General features: G+C 40.0%; 1 protein-coding gene across 5 annotated transcripts in view; it reads left to right on the top strand.

Moving 5' to 3' along the window:
- The first annotated feature begins 219 nt into the window (after window positions 1-219).
- The window catches only part of LOC134540747 (serine-enriched protein), a 98,345-nt gene continuing 71,401 nt past the window's right edge, over window positions 220-27,163 (top strand). For 4 of the 5 annotated variants that reach the window (XM_063383644.1, XM_063383645.1, XM_063383648.1 and 1 more), the window contains exons 1-2: window positions 9,304-9,413; window positions 24,153-24,372. In XM_063383644.1, coding sequence (XP_063239714.1) covers window positions 9,362-9,413; window positions 24,153-24,372 — 272 coding nt within the window. In that variant the 5' untranslated portion in view covers window positions 9,304-9,361. Of the gene's footprint in view, window positions 452-9,303; window positions 9,414-24,152; window positions 24,373-27,163 lie in introns of those variants that run through there. The other variant, XM_063383647.1, reaches the window with a different exon arrangement.

Below are 27,163 nucleotides of genomic sequence, written 5' to 3'. Positions count from 1 at the left end.
TCAACCGTCCACAATGTTTTAAAGTATTTATAATGTAGCTAACCTAACCTTTTACTATGAACCAAAAAAAAAAAAACTTTAAGATGCACGATCGGGCGTTTGGCTCTCTCGTCTGTGAAAAGAAGGCGTCCCTATATCTGGGTCGGCAGCATCAGGAGAAAAGTGGAGTGTCTTCGCGGATGTAAGCTGTTTGACGCGTACGCTCCGAGCGGCAGGAGGATTAAAAAAAAAAGAGAGAGGCGGTTGTTTACAGTGGATCTCGAGACGATCCCGAACGAGATCTTGCACTCTAAGGGTGATCCCGGTGTGCGGAGGGTAGCCTAGTTGCGGGGGGTTGGCAGTGACATGAACCACCGAGCTGGTAGCTAGGCCGGACCCACCCCTGGGCGGTTCTAGCTGGTGCAGCTAACAGCGCGCCTGGTGTAGCACCACCGCCAGGGAACTGCACCACGTGAGTACTCGCAGCTGCAGCTACGTGCAACAAGTGCGACCATTCATTCTCCATTTTTTGACCCATCAACAAGAATTATTAACATAAAAATAAATTTATTAAGAACAATAATTAGATTATGAATTGTAGCTATATACTGTTTAATAAAAATAAAACTATTTAAAATAAATATAATAAACCCATAAAAAATTTAAAATAATATAATAATATTAATAAAAATAAAAGAAGAAAACAATTAATTTTTATTTCATTTACTATGATAATTATAATTAATTACATCATAGGACTATTCCCTTACAGTTTTACAAGAACAATAGTTTTATGTCTATTATGTGCATATGTAAACTTAAAAGAAAAACAAATGCTTGTATTTATGCACTCGGTGTAGTAATAAATTTACTTTAATTGTGCAAGCAAATAATTAATAGAAATAAAATAATAAGAGGACTGAGTGATAATATAAAAACTGTTCGTAAAGTATAAATTTAATCAAACTTTTTTTTAAATATATACTCAGTATTCAATATTTATATAAATGTGTGTACTAAATTCATTATTTATTTTAGTAAAATAATCGAGATTAATTTTAATTATAATTGAAAATTAATAATTATACTGAATGTTTATTCCATCTTACATTTTTTATTTAATAATAATATATTTCTTTATTTTTAGTGCAAATAATTTATACATGCTGGGATTACACCTCACTTATATAAAAAAAAATTAAAAATACACTTGAAATTTATTTTAAACTCAATTTACACCACTAATATTTAAATAAGATCAACGTCTTTGATTATATTGACCAGTAAACATTATCAATCACTGAAGTATAAGATTAAGATGCATATATATATAATTTTGTTTTTACGTAGCCCATTTTTCCGTCCTGTCAATTTATGTTACATGTAGCACACACATTATAAAAATGGAATTTTATAATTTTTATAACGCTCTTAAAGAAGTATAATTTTTAAAAAAAATTGTAACTGTAAAAAATCGTTTTGATTTGTTCAGGACGTGTGAATAGGAAAAAAAACTAAATATATTAGAAATTTTAAGCAATTCTGATTTACAATAAATAATATATTTGGAATTAATTCGAAAGGAATTCTAAGTGTATTAGGAAGTAACCAGTATCAAATTATTTAAAGCCGCAATTTTTAAATCTGATATCCGTTTCACTCATTTCATTTGTTTGTCTAAAGAAATATTTTCATTAATTATTTGACACATAATAGCAGAAATAAAATGTTGTTGTTATTTAATTAACATAAAGAATCTATTGGTTGAATAGTGTTTCATGAAAATAATCAGCAATAAGACAGGAGTAAATACATCCCCTATTTAAAGCCTAATGAGTTTCTTATAAACACTCCCCACTAAATTTTAATGAAGGTGGGGAGAACCGGTGTGTGTGAGAAACGAATTAATTTTAGTAAAATAATTTTTCTTCGAATGAACTGGGTAATTAGTTAAAATTAGTTATGTGTGCTAAAATAAATAATACTTATTTACATAGGTACTTTAATAAAGGTATAATCAAATTTATGCCAAAAATGTATTGAGTTATATTGAATTTGGTTTTCAGTAAACCTAAGTGAAAGTTGCATCGCTGTGTGGTATAAGAATATAATATATAATTAATAAAACAATTAATAAAAGCAGTATCATAAATCAGTCATTTTGTTAATAACAACGCAACAAGCTAATTCTAATTGTCTTGGATTCTGCGTTTTCCATTTCTGAACAAAGATTATTTTTAGTTTTTTTAACAAGGTTTAAAATATTTAGAAATTTACTACACGAAATTTATTCTGAACAGCAATTACTTCCTTAAGCTTATAAACATTTAATGAAAAGAGAGTGTGACTTCTCTGATGATTTAAATATTTATTTTTAAAATAATATTTCATTTTAGCTAAGCAAACCAAATATTATTACTTTCCTATCTGTTCATACCTTTTAAAATTTAATACACTGACACCCAATAAATATTTTAATGAAAAATACGATCATGTAATTTCTTTAAGAGAGGACATAATATTGCGCAAAATAATTGATTTTCACCCTACCAATAATAGTCATTTACATGGTCTACAAACGTACGGTTCATTGTTTGAATCAATTTTCTCAAAGAAAACTGTAACGCGACACGAACAGAGTCGCAAATAAAATGAGCTAAAGAACATTATGTTATTTGAAATCCTGACGTAAATGGGACATAAGACTGTAATTGCCTGCATAGAACGCCGCCTTTAAAAGTCATTGAATTTAAACCAAAATCAAGTTGTAAATTTGGTTGTCTGTAAAGTCGGTTTACGGACGATACTTTAACGCGTCAACGTCATTACAAAACATTTATGAAATGGTTGCATACTTTTATGAATAAAATTGAATCATTTTTATTGAAGTATCACTATTTTGTATGTATAAAAAGGAGTGAAAAGAAATCTACAATTTAATTGATACATTTACTTTTATTTGCACTCATTAATTCAAATATTTTTATAACCTTAACGAACAGATTATTTTAAATATAACATTCATACATGTTTGCTATTTAACTTCTTGCAATCTGTGTAATTCTGTTAAGGGTAGGACGATGATAGGAAAAGTAGGAAACGAATGGGAGTGTTTCAAGTTGAATGTGCCTAGAAAAAGTCAAATCGATGGTTTTTCCAATCGAGTGGAAGAGAGATAGTTGCGGTGCAAGCGTACAATAAGCGTAACGGGACAATGTGAGTAACGGGACACCTTTTCGTGCGTGCAGCCTGCGTTCACCGATTTATTAGACGTTGTCACGTCAAAAACAAAGAGAAAATCCATCATCTGTGGTCAACATCCGCCACATTTCCCAATTCGAATCCATCCGTTATCGAACCGGAACAGCAGCGGTGATAAGCTAGTGATCTGAACTCACTGTGCAAGATGTGCTGCAAAATAAAAAGAAGTACTAAAATTCTTTTAAAGATTTTCAATAATTTTTCATCTTAAAAATTTTCTTTTGAAGATATTACAGTTAATATAATTTGGTGCTAGTGTTTGTAAACCATTTCATGCCAAATGTTATTAAATAGGAAGAATACAGGGTTTTATGTTATAGGTATATTTTTTTAAATATTTTAAGTATGAAATTTTTTGTAACATGTCTTCAATTATTCCTATACATAAGCCTATATGTTTTTCATGAATTAAAATGAATTTCGTAATTTGAAAATTCAAGAGAGCCTTGTCGAATTGCACGTGTCAAACCAAACAATTTTGACTGAATATATAAACGTCAAACTCTCAACCATAAAAGTTCACTAAGGTTAAGCGGAGAAAAGTTTATAGGCACACAGACACACGAAGAGACAGTCAGGGCTGTTCTCGTGAGCTGAAAGCTAAATAAATGAACGGAAGCAGGGCTTTCAAAGGCACCCACTCATTCGCGGAGATAAGCAGTCCAGTCACGAGCCATACTGCCATACTTGAGCAACACAGCATTCCACGCAGCAGATTCTGAACCGGGGTCTCTAGGTTCATTCTGAAGCACTTTTGCTTTTCTTCTGCAGTCCTGCGTCTCTTCTTCTGTAGAAATAGCGTAAGCAAAAATATAAATGTCATATCTCCTTTAGATAACCTACACTAAGTGCTCAGGGCAAAATTCCTGAACATGGAATGAAATTATGAGAAAACTATAGGAAACGGCTATCCACACATTTTATATAGTTTTTTAAAATTTTATATTTTTGTTCTGTTTAACGGTCAGTTTATTCCGAAATCACTCAAAATAATTGAAGGCTTTTGATGAAATTTTTTAATTACATGAGGTTTTCGGATACTAATTGAAAAACTGGATCATAAAAAAATTATATTATTCCATAATGAGTAAAAATGGAGTGGATATGGTTTAAAACAAATATCTCAGAAAATGATCAAGCATAAGAAATGATATTGGAAAGTAGTAAACTAACATACTAAAACTACTAGTTGCATATTACTGTTTAATGAAATCTCACCCTTGAGAAATATTAAAAGTTTAATTATAAGAATAAAACTTTATATGTCCGTACACTAGATCAAAAGTTATCAAACTAATCCTTAAAAGCATCTAGCGTGGCGTAATTATTTTTATTTTTACAATTTGGTCGTGAAAGAGGGGAAATTTTGGTTTTTGTATAAAAAAAACTCGAAAAATTAAAAAAGTGATAGATAAGAGATAGTTTAATATTTATTACCAAATACCATTGTCCATTTTTCTTTCATTTTGTGAAATTTCGCTTCTAAGCCGTGTTAAAGAGGTATGTTTAATTATAAAAAATTATATCGCCAAGTCTATGACTATAAACAAATCTGATAAACATTAAATGTGGAATTTGGAGTAACCTTCGTAAAAAAATCGCAAATACTTTACCTTATTTTAATTCACTCACAAAGTAAGTGAAAGGGAGGAAATTGAAAGTGAATTTATCGAGTTATATCTCCCAGTATGGGAGATAAAATCGACTCCTGTATTGTTTGATAAAAATAAAGTAGTTGTTGCTTTACTACTTTCAAAATTCCAAACCCAAAATTGTGTTAATATAAACGAACTATTATATGCAGCTTATATTTTGCTGTGTTTATTATTATTACTTTTATTAAAGACGTTTGGGATTGATAGCATACAATATCTGCCCTATCATGAAATCAGTTGAATCGGTGGACTTCAATGTAATAATAAAAGAGACGCTGTTTTTATATCTGAATAAGACAATTAGCTACGAAGATACGACTGAATATAGGAAAGTTCAATTTTTATTAAAGATAGAGGGGGGCAGTTGGGGAGAGTATGGAAGACGTCAATTAGGAGAATATGCTCCTGATAGTGGTCTAACAAATGACTTAAATTCATCTTTAACTGCATCATTTTTGGCATTTCAAAAATAGTTGCAGCAGTATAGCCTATCGTAATGACGAACATGTACACGTAAATTTGCTTCTCCTACATTGTCATCGATTGAATGATAACCAACTGGGGAACGTAGTTAAGAGTATGGAAGATACTAAAATATTGGCCAAAAATATTTAATAATTATTTATCGCCTTAAAACTATACATCGAATATCATGAAATTGGCACAAGTAATACTCTGTTTTAAACTTCTTTTCTAAAAATTATCTCCTAAATATTTGTGTTTTATAAAATTTGAAAAAAAAAATTGTATAATTTTATAAATAAAACGAGTACAAAACTTGTATAGTTTTTGGGAGATAAGTTGAAACTTGTATAGTTTTTGGGAAATAAGTTGCGTAGATATAATTAATGTTAGAGGCTGCAATACTCGTGTTTAAGGGAGTGCAGACGCGATGACCTTTAGGAGCATACATCTCTGATAGTGGTCCAAAAAACTCAAAGAAATAACCTTATTTTTACTATCCATATCTTTCGCTTCAATTTCCTTTTATTCTTTGGGGTAGTTTAATGTTGCTGGCTTCGGTTATGGACAAAATATTGCTTTATTTAAAGTCAATTCAAAGTGTACTACTTCGGCATAAAATTAACTTTTGACTGCGTATATGTTACGAATAATAAGTCAAAAGCCAGTTTACATTGCCTAAAGTTACGGAAAATTAACTTTTCGTGTAGAAGTTATTCGTTTATTGCTTCCGTATTGGAATTTACGTTTTTTTAACTAGCTTGTTTAATCTGTGCTTGTTTAAAAAATTTCCAAAATAAATTTGTAAATTGAAACCATTACTCAAGTTTTCAAGTACCATGAAGTACCAAAGTCCAGGTATTAATACTCAATGCCATGTCGTTTCATTGAGTGATTATGTTAAAGTTAAAAATGTATGTGGTCGTCAGTTTGAAGGCGTGTTGAACGATGTAAGGCTATTCTCGTCAGTACAATATCACGCTGCACTGTTGCTTATATTTTATAACCCAGCCACACGGTAAAATTTTCATCTCCAAATTTAACAGCAAAGTTAAAGGGGTAGCATTGGAATAAAATGACTTCCATTATTAAACATAAAATAATGTTGTCCCCATTTCAGTCCTGTCACAACATCAAAGATTATTACTGGGATAGCAAGCTTAAAAAGGTAAAAAAGGCATCACAGGGCCATACGAGCTTTGAGTTTTGCTAAAAAAATGCATGTTCTACGATATTTAAAAATGTTAGACACACATTTCTCTTTTATTAACATATGACAGTAATATTAATATAAGTTCAGGCTTTTGAAGTTTATAATATTTTTAATTTCCCGTGTTTCCCTCGCCACTTTAGAGATTTATTGAAACGGAAACGAAAGCTTAAATTTTCAGAAAAAAAAAAAAACTTGGTTGGCTGACTCCATAAAACTTTGAAAAAAATTTTTAGAACCAGATCAATATACAAAATATTCAATGATAGCAGAAGTAATGAAGCTTATCAAACAAAACTGTCAGCGCTAATAATGCTTTCCGCGCCTTAAAACATTTCATGGTCATGACTGTATACCATTCCTAGACTCTCATAGACAGTGTTTTACTGTGCAGATCCGTGCTGTCGTCGTTGTGCGGTTCTGAATATCTGCTTTGTTCCATCGTTGTGTTGTTGTGTTGTCGGTTATTTCTTTAATTTCATCGTTTGGCTTGTCTGTGCGTCGTCGTTGTCAGCCAACTGTTTTTATCCATGCTGTAATCTGAACCAATGAAATTATTACTTCCACGGAATTACCCGCGCTATCAACCTAATAAGATAAAATATTTTAACTTTACTAAAAATAATTTTGGGAACTAAGTTCAAAGAAAATTCTTAGTTTGTAAAATAATGAGAAAAATTATGGAACATTTAAGGCATATTTATGGGGAAAATACACACAAAATGCAGTATTTTTTCAAGGTGTCTGTAAGGTTCCAGTACGGTTTCACTCAGTAACTGGAACAAAGAAACACACTAGACGAAATTAACTGTCCCGCCCACCAATAGTTTGTGAGATTGGACGCAAAAGGGTCGTTCTTCCTCCTGGGACGACCCTCTTCAGAAATTTTGGTTCAAATTACTTGTCTATCGCAAATATTTATTCTGATTTTGCCCCGAGGATAATTCCCATAAATCTTAACATTATTTTCGGTACTTACACCTTAGAAAAAATGTAATTCTGATCAGTGGAGAATAACTTAACATTTTAATCTCGCATGATCAGGGAGCTAACATATTGTCACATCCTGAGTATGGCTTGGGAGAAGAATAACCAGTTACAAAACAATTGCCTAGATCTTGTTAAAGATTCAGTAACCTCTATTGGTAGTGGGTGTGTTGACCATGTATCAGCCTATACGTAAGTTCTGTTTTAATACAGGCTTATGTTTGTAACACGTATTTCTGTTAGTATTCTTGTAATCAAAAGGAAAACACAGATTTTCAAAAAATTTCAACTCTACAAATTTTAAGTTGTAGATAAAACACAATTTACATCAGCTAATTTTATCTATTTATCCGAGCGTTGATATAATCATTAATTTTGCTTACTCTAAAGGCGAACGTTTTTATTACATTATCGTCTAATCACACAATCATATTTGAAGTTGTTGCAAGCTAATATTGACAGTATGCCGAGGCCATTCGGCACAAAGGTACAAGTAGCCGGTAGTACTCACCTCCAGTTCTAAGGTACAAGTAGCCTATTGTACTCACCTACAGTTCTAAGGTACGAGTAGCCGGTGGTACTCACCTCCAGTTCTAAGGTACGAGTATCAGGAAGTACTCACATCCAGTTCTAAGATACAAGTGGCCGGTGGTACTCACCTCCAGTTAAGATACATGTGGCCGGTGATACTCACCTCCAGTGCTAAGATACAAGTGGCCGGTGGTACTCACCTCCAGTTCTAAGATACAAGTAGCAGGAGGTACTCACCTCCAGTTCTAAGGTACAAGAAGCAGGAGGTACTCACCTCCAGCACTAAGGTACAAGAAGCAGGAGGTACTCACCTCCAGCACTAAGGTACAAGTGGCCGGTTGTATTCACACCCAGTTCAAAGGTACAAGTAGCCGGTGGTACTCACCTTCAGTTCTAAGGTACAAGTGGCCGGTGGTACTCAGCTCTAGTTATAAGGTACACGTAGCAGGAGGTACTCACCTCCAGAACTGAGATACAAGTGGCCGGTGGTACTCACCTCCAGTTCTAAGGTACAAGTAGCTGGTGGTACTCACCTTCAGTTCTAAGGTACAAGTGGCCGGTAGTACTCAGCTTTAGTTATAAGGTACAAGTAGCAGGAGGTACTCACTTCCAGTTCTAAGGTAAAAGTGGCCGGTGGTACTCACCTCCAGTTCTAAGGTACAAGTAGCTGGTGGTACTCACCTCCAGTTTAAAGGTACAAGTAGCAGGAGGTACTCACCTCCAGTTCTAAGGTACAAGTGGCCGGTGGTACTCAGCTCTAGTTATAAGGTACAAGTAGCAGGAGGTACTCACTTCCAGTTCTAAGGTACAAGTGGTCGGTGGTACTCACCTCCAGTTCTAAGGTACGAGTAGCAGGAGGTACTCACCTCCAGTTCTAAGGTACAAGTAGCCAATTGTACTCACCTCCAGTGCTAAGGTACAAGTAGCCTGTGGTACTCACCTTCAGTTCTATGATACAATTAGCCGGTGGTACTCGCCTCCAGTTCTAAGGTACAAGTAGTAGGAGGTACTCACCTCCAGTTCTACGGTACAAGTAGCAGGTGTTACTCACCTCTAGCACTAAGGTACAAGTAGCCGGTGGTGCTCACCTCCAGTAGCCTGCGAGCGCACAGTAGCAACAGCATTCGTCGAATCGCGGTGGTTCTCGGAGCTTCCGCTGCGACGTTGTTTCCTCTTTCCGCCGGAGGGACTCCCTGGTCGGGTGCGATAGTCCCCCCTTATCAGTCAGTTCGGGCCCTGCGTCTCGACAGAGCGCACTGTGCAGTGACGCTACAAGATGACTCAACACCGCTCTAGCGTGTTGTCTCCTGTCGTCAGGAAGAACCAGTGTGAGTGCTCATAAACTAATAACAATAAATATTAAGTTTATCATTCTTACTGAATTTAATATTCAATGTGTAACAATGTTCGCAGACTTTCACAGACCATTGTCTGTAGTAGCTTGGCTTCTGGGTTATAGCTTCGTCCTTTGGCGAATAATTCACCGACGTTTCGGTCGACATTTGCAGTCGACATAGATAGCAGTTACCTACTCGAGTAGGTAACTGCTCTTTGACTATGGCGACTGCAATTTCGATCAAAAAGTCTGTGAATTGTTCGCCAAGGACATGGCTACAACCCAGAAGCCAAACTACTTTATGTGTAACATCTTATATCTAATGGGAGTCAAGGAACGGAAATGTGTAATAACCACGGTGTTGCCATCTGTGGCGAATGGATGAATCAATGTTCACAAAGACAAAGAGAAACCTTTTAGTATGAACAATTTATTGGACTTTTAACAAGATAGATATTTAAAAAAAAAATCAATTACCTTGTATATAATCAGGTCAAAACCTGGGGTTTAGTATTTTTTTCCAAGTCTTTTTCGTTTTTTACCTGGCCTTTTCATTACACATATTTTAAACTTACGTTTTAAAAATCTAAACATTTGACAGTCGACGAAGCTGCTGCGGCTGCAAATTCAAACGGCGGGTGCGGAAACTACATTTGGTTTGCTGGAACTATTAAATGGTTTTTGTGCTTGGTGAAATGACCGTAATTTGGTGTAGGTTTCAATTGCTTATTGAAAAAATACTAAGCCTCCTTTTAATTGTTTTTGTTTTGCTTAGTTAGCTGGAGGAGTCACCTAATTTCCCAATCCATCAACAAAAAACGTGTTAGTTACGTAATTAATAAATAGAATGAATCAACCGATTCCTACTATATTCATATCATTTACAAAGTGTCAATTTTTAAATGATTGAATTTAAAGTATTGGCGTTACTTTTCCTTTACTGTGTGAAAGGTTTCAAGTGAAAAAAATTATTTCCGCAACAGAAAGGAACAGTACAAATAATTTCTCTGTCTTTAAAGTTTTTCTAATTTTTCACTTCAGATAGCTTTAGAGAATCGCAAACAGTGTAAACTTGGTAATTTTAAAGTTATTCTTTCCAGCACATGTTGCACGCTTTTAAGGTATTTTTGTTTGTTTTTAATTTCTTTTTCTTGTGTGGTTTACAAAATTAAGCTTGAAGTCAGGCTAAAAATTTAATTTAGATGTCAACGAGTATTTAAGTAAGGCACTGTTGTGACACCGGTGTTAGTTCCTTATAGTCAAAACATACGCCCAAAACGTAACAAAAGACTTGTACCTCACGTAAGAATTTAACAAACCTGCATCTGTAATTGACATATTTGAGCTTGTATACTGGCCGGGAATTATTAAAGTTCGAGGGACTTTTATTATGATTGTCCTTGCGTAAGTCGTTGCCTATCCAAATCGGCTATGTTTAAAAACCACTCATAATATATTAAACAGTAAAAGGATGCAACACGAAAAAGAAGCATACCTATAAACTATCGTTATTGAAAGTCCGAAATCTTTGCAATTTAAATGCAGCAGGAAAAAAAGTAAATATTTTGTAACATTTATGTTTATTCAGTAATTAAAAATTAAAATTATTATTAATAAATAAAAATTATCCAAGCTACAGTTTGCAAAAATGTACAAGAGATAACATGTACAAAACTGAGTAAAATTCCATAAATATATATATTTTTAACTGTAAACTATTTACACGTAGTAATAAGTCTAGGAGTTAGTGTCTGTTCTAAAGTTCAATTCACTCTGGAAAGTAATTTATTGGAAAAACAAAATGTACCTGTATTAAGACTAATTATTTAGGTTTTAATTAACAGCTTGAAAGTTATTCGCAAATATGCTGTCAAGAAGCGAGTAATGTTAAACAGAGTTTTTAATCACATATCAGGAATGAATTACTCTTGAACAAACTAGTAAAAAAAAAGTTTTATAATGTAAATAGTAAACGTATTATGGAAACTTCAAAAGTTCACACGCGAAAGTTTGAACACATTCACTCCCTGACTTCTTTCTTCCAAGGCTATTTTGAACCAGCATTTTGATATCACTTCACTCCGGCGAGACAGCTGGCCTCATCCTGGAGAACAGGAAATAAAAGGCGGGGCAGGACTTTTATCTTCATGTGTGACGTTTACTTCCGAGGAAAGATGACATGTTTACGGTGACGTAATTGTTTAATGTGCGTGATTCGTACATGTCAGGAATGAAGGGAACAATACAGCGATAGTATTTTGACATGATTTTTGCTTAGCGCCTCTTGGGCATTGTAAATTTTTAAAGACGATTACACACAGTGACGTATCAGTAATGTTTTGAAGAAATAGCTCATGACCCATCGTGAGAAACCATCCCAGGTTTTTCCTGGACTGATAGTAAGAAAACATGGGAAGCCTAAAACCGGGTTGCCAGCCTCAGTGTTCATGAGGAATGCAAAACATTTGTTTTACCACTCTGATACTGTGCCCCTCACTATGAGAAATATTTGCAAAATTAAATTACTTAAAGGGGAGGTTTATGTACCGAAAGACACTATGGTTTTTTTAAAACAATTTTAGGCCATTAATTTTAACTGCTTTTTGATGATGGCGACTACAATGTCGACCGAAACGTCGGTGAATTATTCGCCAAGGACGCGGCTTCAACCCAGAAGCCGAACTACTTCAGACGATGTCCGTGTAAGCCTGCGAACTTTATCAGTGGGTCTTCCCTGGCCATTCGCTTGTGCAAGCATCGTGGCCTTGATGGTGTACGCCTCTCTCTTTCTCTCTCTCTCTCTCTCTCTCTCTCTCTCTCTCTCTCTCTGTCTCTCTCTCTATCTCTCTGTGTGTGCTCAATATCTGCGCGCACTCCCTTCCTTGTCATACGCATGCGGTTCAGGTGCCAGCACTTCCCATTATCCCCCCTCCTTTTCTGGGTAGCACTACGTGCTGTGCCTGAACCTATTCCTTTTTTTAGTTCGAGTTTGGGCCGCAGGGCGCTACACAGCGTTACCGTGCAGGCCCGGGACACCACTGCCTCTACATTCAGTCTCTTTCCTCGTCTTTTTTGTTTCTTCAGCCCCTCTTGTGGGTGTGCTTTTTTTGACTTCGTGATCTGCCCCCCCCCCCCTTCACCCTGGGCACGGGCTTATATGGCGGGGGGGATGGGGGGGACATGTTCCCTCCAAAAATTCCTTGTGGAGGGGACACAGGGACGGGATTCTACACAATTCTTCATTCAGCATTAGGCCTACATTATTATCATTACATTGTTGCTATTATTATCATTACATTACATACAATACATTCTATTTGGATATTTTTACTTCTGGTCGCCAAATATATTTACATCCCATGTCCTCCCCCCCTCCCCCCTAAATTTACTTACCAGAGAGGCCCATGCCCCTGGGGCAGTCTTTTTGGTACGTCATCTTGGCGCGAACCGGCTGGTCTACGTCTACGGATTCGGGATGGTGTTGCGGCGGCGGAAATTTAACCGGAATGTAATTAAGATAGTTCAGGGATTTTAGTCCCTCGCCAGTTATTCATTCCGGTGGTCATGTAGTTTATTGTATGTTTTCTGGTTTCGGCGCCTAATGTCTTCTCCGAATTTTGTGGTTTTCGTTTCGTCGACTACCGACGAGTTTTTTTTATGTATACCCCTATGTCATGCGGTAAGTGGAACCACCAACCTAACTTCATCTTTTCGTCGATATTCATTTATAAAAGTTCTTTTTCCATAATATTATTTTTCCTCTAGCAGAATCGCACCGGGTCGTTACCACAACGCCGAACGTACAATAACGCCGAATACCATAACGCCGAATGCCAAATTGAACGCAACGCCGACAGCTAGAAAACTGCTGTGTACCATAACGCCGAAATACAGTAGGCCCTAATGCCGAAAAATGTTGCTGCGGGGAGGGGGGTCACAGGAGCAAAATAAAAAACAACTGAATGAATTTGTGTACTAAGTTTACCTAACATAACCTTTTTGGCAGTCCTGCAATGGCAATTTTTTTGGGGTTAATGTATTTCGGCGTTGTGGTACACAGCAGTTTTCTAGCTGTCGGTGGTGTAGTCAATTTGGCATTCGGCGTTATGGTTTTCCGCGTTATTGTACGTTCGGCGTTGTGGTATTTTGGCGTTGTGGTGCGTCCCCAATCGTACCTATCACTGCCTGTTCTTGTGTGCGCAATGCGGGGTTTCCCTGTCTGGGACTATTCCGCTTTCAATCTTCTCGTTCCTGCGTCTGCCGCCTGTCCTGATGACTCTGTTGGCTCTTTTTGCTAGTCTCTCGACTCATGCGTCGATCACTCGCCAGCGCAGCCAATCAGTGATTCTCATTAGTTAGCGTACAGTGTCCCTGGACCAGCCACCACCATCGTCTGACACGCAATACTCAGCCAAGTCCAGCAGCACGGCAACCGACTTCATTATTGTGGTCTAAACATGTTCTTTTTTATTAAAATAGAACATTTGATAATAAACCCAAGTAGTTTAAAGAGACTCGTCTACCAGAGGTATATAAACTCCAAAGAAAAATAAACTTTATGAAGGTATAAAATGTTAAAATAAAACAAACATAATTTGAAATGAATAAGGTTAATCAGCGAAATATAGTAAATGCCTGAATTAGTAAATAATGTTCAATGGCCAATATATTTGTACTATTGAATTTTTGTTTGTTAAGAGAAATAAACCTACTGTTATTTTTCTGTTACTCACTCCAGTACTCCAATTTATATGAGTCAGTAAACAGTAGTACCTATAGGATAGCCGGTCCGAGCGCAGGATGCAGGTAGTGGATTGTGATTGTCGGTCCGCCATCTTGGATTGTGACGTCACGGCGGCCATTTTGGATGAGTGTAACGAGACACAGCGTAACGGGACAAAGCGTAACGGTACACAGCGTAACGGTATAAGTATATCACGGCGGCCATTTTGGATCCGCCATCTTGGATCCGCCATTTTGGATGACGTAATTGTGTGTTCTCGCAAATTCCGGTGACGTGTTTTCCGCCATATCGGATGATGGCGTCACCGTTGCAGTTTCCGTTACGGTCGCCATCTTTAACTTTTTTTATTTATTATCCGATTTTAATGAAATTTTTTTAAAAAATTATAAAAAAAATAAATAAAAATTTTAATAAATTATTTATAAAAATCATACATTAACGACACGGAGCTTGGAGTCCTCGGTTCGAACCCGGTGAGGGCAAAAAAAAATAAAAATGGCGACCGATCCTTCCCCGCGGTGGCTGCAAGCAGATTGACTCCCACCACATGTTTCATAGCATATATATAATCCGGCAGTATGACGTCATGTCCGCCATCTTGAAATTTGGACGCCATCTTGAAAATCTTTATTTATTATCCGATTTTAATGAAAAAAATTCCAAAATTCATCAAAAAATTAACGTATTTGAATTCTGTTTGATTATATCGATGTACGTCCTTGGTTCGATTCCCGGCGAGAGTAAACAGTCGATCCTTCTTCCATGAAAGCTACCTAGACTGATCTACCACCAACAATACCAAGGTATATATATCATCAGCTGGTAAAACGACATGTCCACCATCTTGTCTTCATCCGCTGGAGACCACCATCTTGTTTTCGTCTGCTAGAGTGTACCAATACCATGTTAGTTTAATTATCTGGTCACCATACCTCTGTTCTCAATTGTTGACCTTGAAATTTGACCTTGACCTTGAAATTTGCCCTTGACCTTGAACATTGACCTTGACCTTGAAATTTGACATTGACCTTGACCTTGAAATTTGACTTTGTCCTTGTCGACCATCACGGACCCGACATTTTATGTTCAGTAGATGCTACCAGGAGCTACCACCTGCTGGAGTACGCCATCTTGTGTGTGTACTCGTATTATAGAGTACATTTCCATCTGGATAATTTTATTCTAACCCGCAACATTGCTGTAATCATTTATAACTGTGACACCCGCCATCTTGTCATTTGGCCGCCATCTTGAAAATCCGTAATTATTTAGCTAGAAATTCGGGAAAAGTTACAAAATTCATTAATTAAATCACTCATTAATTTACATATTGATTCGATCCGCTCCTGTCCTAGGTTCGATACCCAATCGATGCAACAATGTTTAATTTTATGTAAAAAATAATAATTTCAATAAACCATGTTCAACATTCGTAAAGAGACTCTAAATCCTCTACTACCATCATCCTATCAGACATTAAGACCACCATATTGGAAATTCGTAATTTCAATGCTAGAGATGCGGGAAAAAGTTCAAAATTCATTAAATAATTCACTCATTAAAGTAATGATTGATTAGATCGACTAAGGTCTTTGGCTCGATCCCTGGCCAATACAAAACAACTTTAGTTTGAAAAAATACCACAAAAGCGACAGGTTTGAGAAAAAAAACACCGCAAGTTCTTTTAAAAAAAATTTATTACATAAATTCTATACACTACTACAAGTACAAAAAACACTGACAAATTACTAAAGCCTTTTTGGATTCCCCGATTCAAACAGTCTTCTTAATGGACGAAGTAAGTCTTTTACATGAATTTAAATGTCTATCCGTTCCGTTCATCACCGCAGCCAGAGACGGACGGAAGTTCATATCACTTATATAGTCTCATTAGACGGTACAACACATTAGTCAAATCAATAACCATGTTCATTATACTTCTCGGAGCATTTTTTATAATGACGATGTAAGCTATCGAGACGTGAAATTAGTTTATTGCTCTTATTGCACTGAAATTGTATTCTTTGAACATTATTAGAACAACCGCTTCTTTCATGTCTGCGAGCATTTGAGGTGATAGTAAATGATGCACCACAGTATTTGCACTCATGCGAACTACGCTCTTCATTAGTGGAAGTATACATTGCTGATAATGAAACTTCAGATGATAGTGGTATCACATCTGTTGAAATCTACTCCAATGTTGACGTCGTCGTCGTTGCCAACGGGATCTGCACCTTCTCCGTCGTAGCTGTCGTAAAGGTTCCCGTAGACGATGGTACAACCTCCGAGTTCGACGTTAAAGTCGGTAAAGATGCCATCGAAGTCTCAAGAACAGGCAATTACACGACTTATGCACCAGAAGAAGAAACAAACTAAGCGATCCGTACACCATCGACGACAGTAACAAACAGAGCGTCCTGATGTCTAGGTCTCACTTATATACATGCACCGTATGGAATAATACGCTAGTCAAATCAAGAACCAGTTAAAATAATACTAGAGTCAAATCTACAAAAAAAAAGAGTATAATTTGATCGAAAAAAAAATTCGATCTCTCCAATATACGTCAGGCTCCAAGAGCTACAATTCACGTCATCAGGTCCATCTACATTTTGCTCCTATGCTTCAATTGACCATTAGCTGCAAGTGCTCCAACAGCTCCATCAGCTCCAACACGTAATGTACGCATTGTACGCACAATACATGCAATTTACAAACAATAAATGTAATGATACACAGTACACACAGGAAACGGAACGTACACACAGTACACATAGGAAACGAAACGTACACACAGTACACACAGGAAACGGAACGTATACACACAGTACACACAGGAAACGGAACGTATACACAGTACACACAGGAAACGGAACGTACACACAGTACACACAGGAAACGGAACGTACACACAGTACACACAGGAAACGGTACGTACACACAAGTCTTAGCCGGTCAACCAATATGTTTGGATCTTTCCATGATGTGTAATCAATCTCTTCTACCACCATCTTACTTGCTTGTTTATTATAAATACTGTTAATATCACAATCGTCCCAGTGATCATAATAAGCATTATCAGATTTATTATAACACGACGTTTCCATCGTTTCGGTCTCAGGACATCGCCACATTCTTCGATCTTGTCAGCTCTGGGTGCTTTATCACAGTCTATGCCTTTGTCAACAGCCTCAGAGTCACTGTAACAATCACTGTAGAAGACATCCTCTTCACCCAGATTACCGTATGAATTCGCTATCGATGATGTCGAAGTGTCTTCATCGTCTTCATGCTTCATTTTTAGGAGTCCATCATTTTTTACAAATAATGGAGGATCTACTGAATATAGGCTTCAATGTATTCTCACTTTTCACGGTGTTGATACTTCCATTAGTTTCAGTCTTCCCGAAGCCATTAGCATCCTTCAATTTATGTTCTTCCTCATGATCGGGTGAGCTAATACCATCACGCTCAGGACAAGGAAAATTATTGTCGTAATGCAGATCACTCTTCTTTAGTCTAGTGGATCCATCGGTGTCCTCTATGCCGTAAGTAGTCTTGACTTTACATGTTCTACCATGTCTTTTTAAGCTATAAATTCGTGTTAACAACCTGCTACAACGATTACAGCTTAACATGTTGAGTAGTGCGTTTCTAGCACAATCATTCTTTTCATGACGTCTAGCATTCTTTCTCATGGCAAAATCCTTGCCACAGTATCTACAGCGGCTTCCTTCCGATTCAGCTACAGATAACAAACCACGATCCATGGTAGCTTCTGTGACTTATGTTAGATAAAAACTGTCAGTTTTCTCCAATTGGAACCATTTCTTAAATAGAGTTTTTGAAATATTTCATTAGCGAGAGTTAAATTATCTAATGCAAAGCAAATTGATGCAAGTAGTTCTGGCTGTCGTCAACAGATGTCGCCACGTGTTGATTTGCAGGTAAATAATATCTATTTCATTAATGTGGGATGCGGAACGCTCACTATCGATCGCAAAGGAAGATTGGCTTCGATAGTATACAAGGAGAAAAAAGTTCGTCCTTCCTGCTAGTGCTTGTCAGATTTCTCACGATCCGCCATCTTGGATTGCGACGTCACGGCGGCCATCTTGGATGGGTGTGACCTTGACCTTTGACCGAAACCGCAGGAATGATCGCAAGCACACGGATTAACCATCAAAATATTGATAAGAATAATCAGGAGCACACGGAGAAAACCATCATAATATTGGCAAGAATAATCAGGAGCACACGGAGAAAACCGCCACAAGTTTTCTTTGATATGATAAAAATACAAAAAAAATTAATAAAAAATTAAAAAAATTAAAACGAAAAAAAAATTCAAACATTCTGCTAGCTTGTGAACTTCTCATTGTTGAGCAAAGATAGAGTTCTAGTACAAGCCAGAATGTTTGAATTTTTTTCGTTATTATTTTTTTATTTTTTATTATTTTTTTTTGTATTTTTATTATATCAAAAAAAACTTGTGGCGGTTTTCTCCGTGTGCTCCTGATTATTCTTGCCAATATTATGATGGTTTTCTCCGTGTGCTCCTGATTATTCTTATCAATATTTTGATGGTTAATCCGTGTGCTTGCGATCATTCCTGCGGTTTCGGTCAAAGGTCAAGGTCACACCCATCCAAGATGGCCGCTGTGACGTCGCAATCCAATATGGCGGATCGTGAGAAATCTGACAAGCACTAGCAGGAAGGACGAACTTTTTTCTTGTATACTATCGAAGCCAATCTTCCTTTGCGATCGATAGTGAGCGTTCCGCATCCCACATTAATGAAATAGATATTATTTACCTGCAATCAACACGTGGCGACATCTGTTGACGACAGCCAGAACTACTTGCATCAATTTGCTTTGCATTAGATAATTTAACTCTCGCTGATGAAATATTTCAAAAACTCTATTTAAGAAATGGTTCCAATTGGAGAAAACTGACAGTTTTTATCTAACATAACTCACAGAAGCTACCATGGATCGTGGTTTGTTATCTGTAGCTGAATCGGAAGGAAGCCGCTGTAGATACTGTGGCAAGGATTTTGCCATGAGAAAGAATGCTAGACGTCATGAAAAGAATGATTGTGCTAGAAACGCACTACTCAACATGTTAAGCTGTAATCGTTGTAGCAGGTTGTTAACACGAATTTATAGCTTAAAAAGACATGGTAGAACATGTAAAGTCAAGACTACTTACGGCATAGAGGACAACGATGGATCCACTAGACTAAAGAAGAGTGATCTGCATTACGACAATAATTTTCCTTGTCCTGAGCGTGATGGTATTAGCTCACCCGATCATGAGGAAGAACATAAATTGAAGGATGCTAATGGCTTCGGGAAGACTGAAACTAATGGAAGTATCAACACCATGAAAAAGAGAATACATTGAAGCCTATATTCAGTAGATCCTCCATTATTTGTAAAAAATGATGGACTCCTAAAAATGAAGCATGAAGACGATGAAGACACTTCGACATCATCGATAGCGAATTCATACGGTAATCTGGGTGAAGAGGATGTCTTCTACAGTGATTGTTACAGTGACTCTGAGGCTGTTGACAAAGGCATAGACTGTGATAAAGCACCCAGAGCTGACAAGATCGAAGAATGTGGCGATGTCCTGAGACCGAAACGATGGAAACGTCGTGTTATAATAAATCTGATAATGCTTATTATGATCACTGGGACGATTGTGATATTAACAGTATTTATAATAAACAAGATTGATTACACATCATGGAAAGATCCAAACATATTGGTTGACCGGCTAAGACTTCTACATGGCTCGCTTTGTGCAGGAAACTATTCGTGCATCAAAAGAAATATTCTTTCTTACTCAAGAACTGAGGAAAGCTGGCTACATACAATAATGGCTTCTTTTACTTGTATTTGTGTAATGTTAAGAAGTAATTAAATAATGAAAGGAAAAATTTAGTGTTTTTATTTCTTGTATTCTGATTTCCAACTAAGCCTGTGTGTTTCTGCTACTGTATGTGTGATCATTTCGTTTCCTGTGTGTACTGTGTGTATACGTATCGTTTCCTGTGTTTACTGTGTGTACGTTTCGTTTCCTGTGTGTACTGTGTGTACGTTCTGTTTCCTGTGTGTACTGTGTGTACGTTCCGTTTCCTGTGTGTACGTTTCGTTTCCTGTGTGAACTGTGTGTACGTTCAGTTTCCTGTGTGTACTGTGTGTATACGTTCCGTTTCCTGTGCGTACTGTATGTACGTTCCGTTTCCTGTGTGTATTGTGTGTACGTTCCGTTTCCTGTGTGTACTGTGTGTACGTTCCGTTTCCTGTGTGTACTGTGTGTACGTTCCGTTTCCTGTGTGTACTGTGTGTACGTTCCGTTTCCTGTGTGTACTGTGTTTATACGTTCCGTTTCCTGTGTGTACTGTGTGTACGTTCCGTTTCCTGTGTGTACTGTGTGTACATTCCGTTTCCTGTGTGTACTATGTGATCATTACATTTATTGTATGTAAATTGCATGTATTGTGCGTACATTGCGTACATTACGTGTTGGAGCTGATGGAGCTGTTGGAGCACTTGCAGCTAATTGTCAATTGAAGCATAGGAGCAAAATGTAGATGAACCTGATGACGTGAATTGTACCTCTTGGAGCCTAGCGTATATTGGAGAGATCGAATTTTTTTTCGATCAAATGATCCTGTTTTTTATTTTGTAGATTTGACTTTAGTATTATTGTAACTGGTTCTTGATTTGACTAGCGTATTATTCCATACGGTGCATGTTTATAAACGAGACTTAGACATCAGGACGCTCTGTTTGTTACTGTCGTCGATGGTGTACGGATCGCCTAGTTAGTTTCTTCTTCTGGTGCATAAGTCGTGTAATTGCCTGTTCTTGAGACTTCGATGGCATCTTTACCGACTTTAACGTCGAACTCGGAGGTTGTACCATCGTCTACGGGAACCTTTACGACAGCTACGACGGAGAAGGTGCAGATCCCGTTGGCAACGACGACGACGTCAACATTGGAGGAGATTTCAACAGATGTGATACCACTATCATCTGAAGTTTCATTATCAGCAATGTATACTTCTACTAATGAAGAGCGTACTTCGCATCAGTGCAAATACTGTGGTGCATCATTTACTATCACCTCAAATGCTCGCAGACATGAAAGAAGCGGTTGTTCTAATAATGTTCAAAGAATACAATTTCAGTGCAATAAGTGCAATAAACTAATTTCACGTCTCGATAGCTTACATCGTCATTATAAAAAATGCTCCGAGAAGTATAATGAACATGGTTATTGATTTGACTCATGCGTTGTACCGGCTAATGAGACTATATAAGTGATATGAACTTCCGTCCGTCTCTGGCTGCGGTGATGAACGGAACGGATAGACATTTAAATTCATGTAAAAGACTTACTTCGTCCATTAAGAAGACTGTTTGAATCGGGGAATCCAAAAAGGCTTTAGTAATTTGTCAGTGTTTTTTAGTACTTGTAGTAGTGTATAGAATTTATGTAATAAATTTTTTTTTAAAGAACTTGCGGTGTTTTTTTCTCAAACCTGTCGCTTTTGTGGTTTTTTTTTTAAACTAAAGTTGTTTTGTATCGGCCAGGGATCGAGCCAAGGACCTTAGTCGATCTTATCAATCATTACTTTAATGAGTGAATTATTTAATGAATTTTGAACTTTTCCCCGCATCTCTAGCATTGAAATTACGAATTTCCAATTTGGTGGTCTTAATGTCTGATAGGATGATGGTAGTAGAGGATTTAGAGTCTCTTTACGAATGTTGAACATGGTTTATTGAAATTATTATTTTTTACTTAAAATTAAACATTGTTGCATCGATTGGGTATCGAATCGAGGACAGGAGCGGATCGAATCAATATGTAAATAATGAGTAATTTATTTAATGAATTTTGGAACTTTTCCCGAATTTCTAGCTAAATAATTACGGATTTTCAAGATGGCGGCCAAATGACAAGATGGCGGGTGTCACAGTTATAAATGATTACAGCAATGTTGCGGGTTAGAATAAAATTATCCAGATGGAAATGTACCTATAATACGAGTACACACACAAGATGGCGTACTCCAGCAGGTGGTAGCTCCTGGTAGCATCTACTGAACATAAAATGTCGAGTCCGTGATGGTCGACAAGGACAAAGTCAAATTTGAAGGGCAAGGTCAATTTTCAAGTTCAAGGTCAAAGTTCAAGGTCAAGGTCAAATTTCCAGGTCAACAGTTGAGGACAGAGGTATGGAGACCAGATTATTAAACTAACATGGTATTGGTACACTCAATAAGACGAAAACAAGATGGTGGTCTCCAGCGGATGAAGACAAGATGGTGGACATGTCGTTTTACCAGCTGATGTTATATATACCTTGGTATTGTTGGTGGTAGATCAGTCTAGGTAGCTTTCATGGAGGAAGGATCGACTGTTTACTCTCGCCGGGAATCGAACCAAGGACGTACATCGTTATAATCAAACAGAATTCAAATACGTAAATTTTTTGATGAATTTTGGAATTTTTTTCATTAAAATCGGATAATAAATAAAGATTTTCAAGATGGCGTCCAAATTTCAAGATGGCGTACATGACGTCATACTTCCGGATTATATATATGCTATGAAACATGTGGTGGGAGTCAATCTGCTTGCAGCCACCGTGGAGGAAGGATCGGTCGCCATTTTTATTTTTTTTTTGCCCTCACCGGGTTCGAACCGAGGACTTCGAGCTCCGTGTCGTTAATGTATGATTTTTATAAATAATTTCTTAAAATTGTATTATTTAATTTTTTTATAATTTTTTAAATTTTTTTTATTAAAGCGGATAATAAATAAAAAACGAAAAGATGGCGACCGTAACGGAAACTGCAACGGTGACGTCATCATCCATAATGGCGGAAAACATTTCACCGGAATTTTCGAGAACACACATTTACGTCATCCAAAATGGCGGATCCAAGATGGCGGGCCCAAAATGGCCGCCGTGATCTACTTGTCCCGTTACGCTGTGTCCCGTTACGTTTTGTCCCGTTACGCTGTGTCCCGTTACACTCATCCAAGATGGCCGCCGTGATGTCACAATCCAAGATGGCTGACCGAAAATCACAATCCACTACCTGCATCCTGCGCTCGGACCGGCTATCCTATACTACTGTAAACAAAAGCATCCAACCATACTTCTTAATTTTTTTATTGATGATAAACCCAAGTATTTATAAGGGACACATCTACCAAAGGTTTATAAACTCCAAATAAAAAATAAATTTATGAAGGTGTAAAATGTTAAAATAAAACAAACATAAATTGAAATGAATAAGGTAAATCACCGAAATATAGTAAATGCCAGAATTAGTAAATAATGTTCATTGGCCAGTATATTTTTACTACTGAAATTTTTTTATCGTTAAGAGAAATAAACCTACTGTTATTTTTCTATTACCCCAGAAATCCAATTTATATGAGTCAGTAAGTAAAATCAACCAGCCAGACTTCTTAACTTGTTATTTTATTTCAGACTTCCTGTCGTCACTATGTCAGTTCCCAGGCGTTGAAACCCGGATGGGAATGAAATACAACCAAAATGTAATGAAATTAATATTGAAAACTAATGTTTCAATATTTAAATGATTTTTTACAATATAAATGAACAGAAATGTACCCCAAATGAATTTAAATAAATGAAATTTAGTAAATTTTCATGAAATGGAATCGTAATAAACTAGAATATCAATGAAATAACACGATTTTAATTGAAACGAAGTAAAAAAATCATTTATTTTTTTGTATTCTAACGAAATAAATAAAAAAAAAGATTGAAATATATTTAAATGATACCTAACTCTTCATATCAAAGTCATACAATCGAATTAATATGAAACAAAACACTTCTAAATGTAATATAACCTTGCCGCCACATGTCGTTCAGCGGCCCAGCCAGGGGCATGACAGGATGTGTGTGTTGTTCCGGCAGGGTCGGTATCCATGCCCGAGGCTTCGACGGCGGCGGCGGCAATGGCGGAGGCGCTGCAACCGGACGAGCCTGACCTCAGCACCTTCGAGAACAAGTCAGGCCTGGCCGAGGACATGAAGTTCCTGGCGAGCATGCCCGAGCTGTGTGACGTCACGTTCCTGGTGGGCGACACCCGCGAGCCCGTGTGCGCCGTCAAGGCCGTGCTGGCCGCCCGCAGCAGGTGCTGTCACCCTGTCACTCTGCCACACTGCCACACTGCCACACTCTCACAATGTCACACTGTCACACTGCCACACTGCCGCACTGCCGCACTGCCGCACTGCCGCACTGCCGCACTGCCGCACTGCCGCACTGTCACACTGCCGCACTGCCGTACTGTCGCACTGCCACACTGTCACACTGCCGCACTGCCGCACTGTCGCACTGCCACACTGTCGCACTGCCGCACTGCCGCACTGTCACACTGCCACACTGCCGCACTGCCGCACTGTCGCACTGTCACACTGCCGCACTGTCACACTGCCGCACTGCCGCACTGCCGCACTGTCACACTGCCGCACTGCCGCACTGCCGCACTGCCGCACTGCCGCACTGCCGCACTGCCGCACTGCCGCACTGCCGCACTGCCGCACTGCCGCACTGCCGCACAGCCGCACTGCCGCACTGCCGCACTGCCGCCGCACTGCCGCACTGCCGCCGCACTGCCGCACTGCCGCCGCACTGCCGCACTGCCGCCGCACTGCCGCACTGCCGCCGCACTGCCGCACTGCCGCCGCACTGCCGCACTGCCGCCGCACTGCCGCACTGCCGCCGCACTGCCGCACTGCCGCCGCACTGCCGCACTGCCGCCGCACTGCCGCACTGCCGCCGCACTGCCGCACTGCCGCCGCACTGCCGCACTGCCGCCGCACTGCCGCACTGCCGCCGCACTGCCGCACTGCCGCCGCACTGCCGCACTGCCGCCGCACTGCCGCACTGCCGCCGCACTGCCGCACTGCCGCCGCACTGCCGCACTGCCGCCGCACTGCCGCACTGCCGCCGCACTGCCGCACTGCCGCCGCACTGCCGCACTGCCGCCGCACTGCCGCACTGCCGCCGCACTGCCGCACTGCCGCCGCACTGCCGCACTGCCGCCGCACTGCCGCACTGCCGCCGCACTGCCGCACTGCCGCCGCACTGCCGCACTGCCGCCGCACTGCCGCACTGCCGCCGCACTGCCGCACTGCCGCCGCACTGCCGCACTGCCGCCGCACAGCCGCACTGCCGCCGCACTGCCGCACTGCCGCCGCACTGCCGCACTGCCGCCGCACTGCCGCACTGCCGCCGCACTGCCGCACTGCCGCCGCACTGCCGCACTGTCACACTGCCGCACTGCCGCACTGTCGCACTGCCGCACTGCCGCACTGCCGCACTGCCGCACTGTCGCACTGCCACACTGCCGCACTGTCACACTGCCGCACTGCCGCACTGCCGCACTGCCGCACTGCCGCACTGCCGCACTGCCGCACTGCCGCACTGTCACACTGCCGCACTGTCACACTGCCGCACTGTCACACTGCCGCACTGTCACACTGCCGCACTGTCACACTGCCGCACTGTCACACTGCCGCACTGTCACACTGCCGCATTGTCACACTGCCGCACTATCACACTGCCGCACTGCCGCACTGCCACACTGCCGCACTGCCACACTGCCGCACTGTTACACTGCCACACTGCCACACTGCCGCACTGCCACACTGCCGCACTGTCACACTGCCACACTGTCGCACTGCCGCACTGCCGCACTGCCGCACTGCCGCACTGCCGCACTGCCACACTGCCGCACTGCCACACTGCCGCACTGTCGCACTGCCGCACTGCCGCACTGCCGCACTGTCACACTGCCACACTGCCGCACTGCCACACTGCCACACTGCCGCACTGTCACACTGCCGCACTGTCACACTGCCACACTGCCGCACTGCCGCACTGCCACACTGCCTCACTGCCGCACTGTCACACTGCCGCACTGCCGCACTGCCACACTGCCGCACTGCCACACTGTCACACTGTCACACTGCCGCACTGCCACACTGTCACACTGCCACACTATCACACTGCCACACTGCCACACTGTCACACTGCCGCACTGCCACACTGTCGCACTGCCACACTGCCGCACTGTCACACTGCCGAACTGCCACACTGTCACACTGCCACACTATCACACTGCCACACTGCCACACTGCCGCACTGCCGCACTGTCACACTGCCGCACTGCCACACTGCCGCACTGCCACACTGTCACACTGCCACACTGTTGCACTGCCACACTGCCGCACTGCCACACTGTCACACTGTCACACTGCCGCACTGCCACACTGTCACACTGCCACACTATCACACTGCCACACTGCCACACTGTCACACTGCCGCACTGCCACACTGTCACACTGCCACACTGTTGCACTGCCACACTGCCGCACTGCCACACTGCCGCACTGTCACACTGCCGCACTGCCACACTGTCACACTGCCACACTATCACACTGCCACACTGCCACACTGTCACACTGCCGCACTGCCACACTGTCACACTGCCACACTGTTGCACTGCCACACTGCCACACTGCCACACTGCCACACTATCACACTGCCACACTGCCACACTGTCACACTGCCACACTGTCACACTGCCACACTGCCACACTGCCGCACTGCCACACTGCCGCACTGTCACTCTGCCACACTGCCACACTGCCGCACTGCCGCACTGCCGCACTGTCACTCTGCCACACTGCCACACTGCCGCACTGCCACACTGCCGCACTGTCACACTGCCGCACTGCCGCACTGCCACACTGCCGCACTGTCACACTGCCGCACTGCCACACTAAAACACTAAAACACTGCCACACTGTCACACTGCCGCACTGCCACACTAAAACACTAAAACACTGCCACACTGTCACACTGCCACACTGTTGCACTGCCACACTGCCGCACTGCCACACTGTCACACTGCCACA

The sequence above is a fragment of the Bacillus rossius genome, chromosome 17 (genome assembly GCF_032445375.1).
Source record: "Bacillus rossius redtenbacheri isolate Brsri chromosome 17, Brsri_v3, whole genome shotgun sequence".
Classification (NCBI taxonomy): Eukaryota; Metazoa; Arthropoda; class Insecta; order Phasmatodea; family Bacillidae; genus Bacillus; species Bacillus rossius.
The sequence above is the reverse complement of the archived record's forward strand: the minus strand, read 5'-3'. Positions and strand labels throughout refer to the sequence as shown.